The sequence below is a fragment of the Patiria miniata genome, unplaced genomic scaffold (assembly GCF_015706575.1).
Source record: "Patiria miniata isolate m_02_andy unplaced genomic scaffold, ASM1570657v1 HiC_scaffold_16, whole genome shotgun sequence".
Classification (NCBI taxonomy): Eukaryota; Metazoa; Echinodermata; class Asteroidea; order Valvatida; family Asterinidae; genus Patiria; species Patiria miniata.
The window spans coordinates 7,443,884-7,449,565 of NW_024037054.1; the positions used below are offsets into that span (position 1 = coordinate 7,443,884).

Here is a 5,682-nt window from a genome sequence, read left to right on the forward strand (position 1 = left end):
TCACAATAAGCCAGAGAGTTCACTTGGAATACAAAACCTCCACCGGTACGTTATTTACATTCAATCATTCAAACTTTCATCAGTACTTTCAATGATCATATTTACAGGTGAATGCCATTCATGTTTTTTTGTAATATTAATAACGGGGACAATATACCAAATGACAAAAAGAAGGCTAGTTTTTGTATTCGTCTTCGTGTGTTGTCTGTAGCTATTCACAACGATATGAGTACAGTTAAGACGGCGCACTCATCGTGACGTTAGTAATATTAAATATTTATTAGCCGTTAACGTTGTCTGTTCTTACTAATTAATTATTGTTTATCTCATGACAGTGACACTTGTTTTCTTAGTGCCTTTTGTTCTTTTATAAGAATAAAATACAGACTTCTAAGTCTAACAGCATTTGAAGCATTTGATTTTGCGGATCACCTCTTTGCAGTCGTTTCTAAATCGTCTGTTTGCGATTCCATAAATCAGTGGGTTAACTACACTGTTGATCAGAAGAATGATCGAAATGGCTCCAATTATTTCCTGAAAATCATCAAAATTTGGAGCCGCATAATATTTGACATTGAAAACAAGGTAAGGGATCCAGGTCAGGAGAAACACCACACTGGTGATGAAAAGCATTCTGGTTGTCTTACGCTGTAGTTTGGCAGCACCGACCCTTTGAGGGGCGTGTCCTGGCTCTTGACGGCTCTGCCTCTGCGATGGGGTATTGTCTTGGGGGGCAGCTTTTGGTTCGGGGATCACATCGGGTTGGCTAGGGCCAGAAGAGTCTTGGTGTGCAAAAGATACAACGTGAGCAGCAGTGCATACATCGTTGGGTTTCGCTTGGTGAGAGTTTGCGTGCATTGACGAGCTTGTGCTTGGTGGATGTACGAACTTAGTCACGGCCTCCTCCACAAATGATTCACTTGTCGGTAAGTCAATGTTCTGTTGAGGTGGTGTCGGTCGTGTCGAGCAGTTAACTTGATGTCCGACTCTCAGATCACTCGGAATGCGTTCAGCATCTCGTGCAGTTGGAGCTTGGACGGGCCCTACTTTGACGTGTTTACGGATGGTGACGTAAACTTTCCCGTAACATACACCTATTGTTACTAGAGCGATCACAAATAAAACTGGTTCTGCTTTCACTCCTATGTCCCAGTACACATGTACAGAAGCGTGTTCGGTGCATGACGTTCTGAGGCAGATATTGTGTGCAATTTGTCCTACATTAATAGCAAATGCAAACAACACTGTGACCAAAACAACTATCTTAGACCGTCGTGGGTTGAAAATCCGTTTTTGCGGACGGCACACGCAGTCATAGCGGTCCACCGCAATCACCGCAGTGATACTGAATGACGAGACTACTGCTGCGCCAGCAAGTGCAATGATAACAGCATATAATATGAACAGCCCCGGGCCCGGGGGAAAGGAATACATCGAATATTCAGCGGCCAAATAAAGAGAAATATAGATAATCTCTGCGATTCTCAGAAAGCAGACGGCCAGATCAGCCCAGGCCAGGGCTCTGATCAGAATATCGGTGCTGGTCTTACGAGTCTTGATCCAGTAGACACGGAGAATCAGGCAGTTACCGGGCACTCCGAGTAGAAACACCAAGATGTTGGTGATGAGGCGAATAGTATATAGAACGTTGAAGGGATGCTCCTCAGCAACCGAACCGTTTGTGGCTGTTGCGTTCGAGGTGAAAATGTTCTCCATGTTGTGTTTCCAGTCAATTCAAAGTAAAGGTTCACACAACGCAGGATTCGCTTCTCCCTGAAAATTGAGCCTACCTAGAAAGAATGAGTTGTCAAATTCTAATATTGTACAATTATATCGAACCACTCATTTCGGCCAGTTCGGTAGTGTCGCCTGCAATTTACTCTCGTCTGCAAAATCCTCCCGCCTCGAACTGACGCAGGACACTATTTAGGCCCTTTAAATCTACATCCATCCGATAACTACTCTTTGCTGGCAAACAATAACGGGCTTTTCTGATTAGCCACGTCTATCTACTGAAGGCCCCAGGAATAGCGTTCTCAGTGCATTACCTAGGTAACTGTAATGGAAACTGACTCTTTAAAAGGACGAAACTAAATCGACCAATAAGCCGAAATCTTGCTGCTTGCTTGAATGGCATTAAAGCCTCAACTGTATTGTTCATTATTAGAGGATCATGGCCGGCTGGTTGACGGATTGATAATGAACATAACGTTATTACAAGTTCCCTGTACCAGTCAATCATTAACATTTACACATTAGTGGACGTCATTCATTTCATTTTTTTTGTCAAGGAACTCCAAGTCAGCTTATTGTCACATCAAAATAAACCCGAAAGCTCATAAAACAAAATCTGTACCGGAACGAATATTGGCCATCAATCACTCAAACCTTCAGCACTATTCAATGTTCACTTTTACATGTGAAAACCATTCATTTTTATATAATAACAGCTGCATGGCACGCTAACAAAATGACTAAAAGAAGGCTAATTTTTGTATTTGTCTTTGTGTGTTATCTGTAAATTATTCATGATGACGGTATGGCCGAGTGATTTTCCCTGATTACAAGGCCTTAGTCGTAGGCCTGTACTTAACGTCGATTCTCTGATTTAAAGAAATAGGTACAAAACAGGTTTCGTTTTATAAATGTTATGGGCTTGTAGACCTACTGTGATGTCACTTTTTAAGTGACATGCCTGCGCACTAAATGCACACATGGATATTACTTTTGGCTCACTGCGCTTCACTTAGCAGTTCACACTCAACAGTTCACTTATCGTGACGACATTAATATTAAATATACATAGCCGTTAACGTTGCCTGCTCTTATACTGCTTAAATTTCCCCTCTGTTGTTTAACTTTTAAGAAAAAAAATTGTCTGATGATAGTGAAACTTGTTTTCTTAGTGGCTTCATTCTTTTAAAACAACTTTCTATTAAAGTCTACCAGCATTTGAAGCATTTGATTTCGCGGATCACCTCCTTACAGTCGTTCCTAAATCGTCTGTTTGCGATCCCGTAAATCAGTGGGTTCACTACACTGTTGATCAGACAAATAATCGAAAGATCCGCAATTATTTTATAATCATAAATATGTGCGGTCGCATACGATTGGACAACGGCAACAAGGAAGGGCAGCCATGTCAGGAGAAACACCACACTGGTGATGAAAAGCATTCTGGTTGTCTTACGCTGTAGTTTGGCAGCACCGACCCTTTGAGGGGCGTGTCCTGGCTCTGGACGGCTCTGCCTCTGCGATGGGGTATCGTCTTTGGGCGCAGTTTTAGCTTTGGGTTCGGGAATCACATTGGGTTGGCTAGGGCCAGAAGAGTCTTGCTTTGAGAAGGACACAACCCGAACAGCAGGGCGTGCATCGTTGGCTTTCGTTTGGTAAGAGATTGCTTGAGTTGTCGAGCTTGTGCTTGGTGGATTTACGAACCTCGTCACGGCCTCGTCAATTACATTCGATTTACGTGTCAGTAACTCATTATTCTGCTGGGGTGGTGTCGGTCGTGTCGAGCAGTTAACTTGACGTCCGACTCTTAGATCACTCGGACTGCGTTCATCGCGTGCAGTTGGAACTTGGGCGGGCCCTACTTTGACGTGTTTACGGATGGTGGCGTAAACTTTCCCGTAACACAAACCCACTGTCACCAACGCGATCACATATGAAAATACTTCTACAATCGTTTCTATGTTCCAGTCAAAAAAAGAAGGGGGTACGGCGCAAGACACTCTGCAGCAGACATCCAGGGCAATTTGTCTAGCATTAACAGCAATTGCGAACAATACTGCGACCAGAACAGCTATCTTAGACCGTCGGGGGTTGACAATCCGTTTTTGCGGACGGCATACGCAGTCATAGCGTTCAACCGCAATCACCGCAGTGATACTGAATGACGAGACTATCGCTGCGTCAGCAAGTGCATTGATAACAGCATATACTATGAGCGGCCCCAGGCCAGGGGGAAAGGAATACATCGAATATTCCGCGGCCAAATTAAGAGAAATTCCGATAATCTCCTGGATCATACTCAGCAAGCAGACGGCCAGATCAGCCCAGGCCAGGGCTCTGATCAGAATATCGGTGCTTGTCGTACGAGTCTTGGTCCAGTAGACACGGAGAATCAGGCAGTTACCGGGCACTCCGAGTAAAAACACCAAGATGTTGGCGATGAGCTGAATAATATATCGAACGTTGCAGGGATGGTCCTCAGCAACCGACCCGTTTGTGGCTGTTGCATTCGAGGCGAAAATGTTCTCCATGATGTGTTTGAAGTCGATTGTATTCTAAATAAAGGTTTACAGGCCCAGATTAATGCTCTCTACAAATTGCACCAACGTCGAACGAATGACACCGTAAAATTCTACAATTTTATAGCCTACATGTATTCCCAACCGCTCATTCCAGCCAGTTCGGTAGATTGTGTCGCTTGCAAGCCTACAATTTCAACCCAACACTTACCCCTGCCCCCGCTCGAACAAAAGCAAGACACTATTTCAGGCTTTACTAATTAAATAAACCAATTTGATACCGGTACTCCCATTGCTGGCAAATGGTAATGGGATATCATGATAACCCACGTCCATATACGTCTATTGTGTCTTGGGAATAGCGTTTTCAGTGCATGCATTGCCTAGGTAACTGTTATGAAGACTGACTGGTTTGAAAGCCTAACTATTATTGCTTATTTGGTATCATGGCTGGTTGACGGATTTAATTGCAAGTTTCTAAAGCCTACCAGTCAAAATGGACATCGTTCATTTCAATTGGCGGGCGCAGACAAAGCATGCTAATTGTCACACACTAATTGTCACACGCTAATTGCAGCTTCAACTGGCGGGTGAACACTGGCGTCATAGCCCATTGCCTGTCAATCGTTCAATGTACGCATTATTTTGCTGATGAACATCACTGACAAGTAAAATTTAGGCTGAAGCTGTGAGACGCGCGGCGCGGCAGAATACCACCCACTCCCTTCCCTTCGTAGTGGAATATATAACGAAATCATTACTTGTTACTTTACTTTACTTATATTTCAACTCAAGGCAAAGAAAAAACAACAGGCAAACAAAATTCAGGCTGCAAGACATTCCTTTCCTGGGTGGAACTAGCCTATAGCATGCAACTTAAACCTAAAAAAACCCCATGATATGCATGAAATGTTGTGACTTTCCTTACTTTTTCTGGGGGTTAGCATGGTACCTAAATAAATTAGGTGGGGTTATTTTTGTATGAACACACGAAAATGTGCATATTTGTAGACATAAGGCCGAGCATGTTTTTGCACAGAACTGGAAGATGATGACGATAGTACTGTTTTTGACCCAACAATTGGCAAAATGTAGTAAAGCGCCCTCTTGTGGTTACCGCAACGCCACCAAATGAGGTCAATAAAATAACGGCCAACCATGGAGGAACTTATTCCTCCATGGGCCAACCAACAGTCTTGCCAAAATTTTTGGAAAATTGGCTGTCGCATTTGGAAATTAGGATGGGGTACAATGTGCCCCCCCCCCCCCCCCCCCGTGCCCTGAAAAGACCAAAATACCCCAGTCCTGACTGAGTAAAATTATTCTAGATTCGGCAAAAAAATTCAAGCTGGAACGAAGTCTAAGTTTGGAAAACGTCGCGCTGTGTCTGACACGAACTACACGTTATAAATTATATATCATTCGACAA

At 43.5% G+C, this 5,682-nt stretch overlaps 2 protein-coding genes across 2 annotated transcripts; both read right to left on the bottom strand.

The window, feature by feature from the left end:
* Positions 1 to 396: 396 nt before the first annotated feature.
* Positions 397 to 1,716, bottom strand: LOC119723225 (5-hydroxytryptamine receptor 1A-like). The gene has a single exon (XM_038193787.1). It carries the CDS (start codon positions 1,714 to 1,716, stop codon positions 397 to 399), a length of 1,320 nt encoding a protein of 439 aa, XP_038049715.1.
* Positions 1,717 to 2,942: 1,226 nt separating this feature from the next.
* Positions 2,943 to 4,265, bottom strand: LOC119723226 (D(2) dopamine receptor A-like). Its single transcript, XM_038193789.1, has one exon. It carries the CDS (start codon positions 4,263 to 4,265, stop codon positions 2,943 to 2,945), a length of 1,323 nt encoding a protein of 440 aa, XP_038049717.1.
* Between the last annotated feature and the right edge of the window lie 1,417 nt (positions 4,266 to 5,682).

Excerpts from the sequence above, each read along its gene's own strand:
- LOC119723225 (XM_038193787.1), bottom strand. The coding sequence starts at position 1,716 with ATGGAGAACATTTTCACCTCGAACGCAACAGCCACAAACGGTTCGGTT.
- LOC119723226 (XM_038193789.1), bottom strand. The coding sequence starts at position 4,265 with ATGGAGAACATTTTCGCCTCGAATGCAACAGCCACAAACGGGTCGGTT.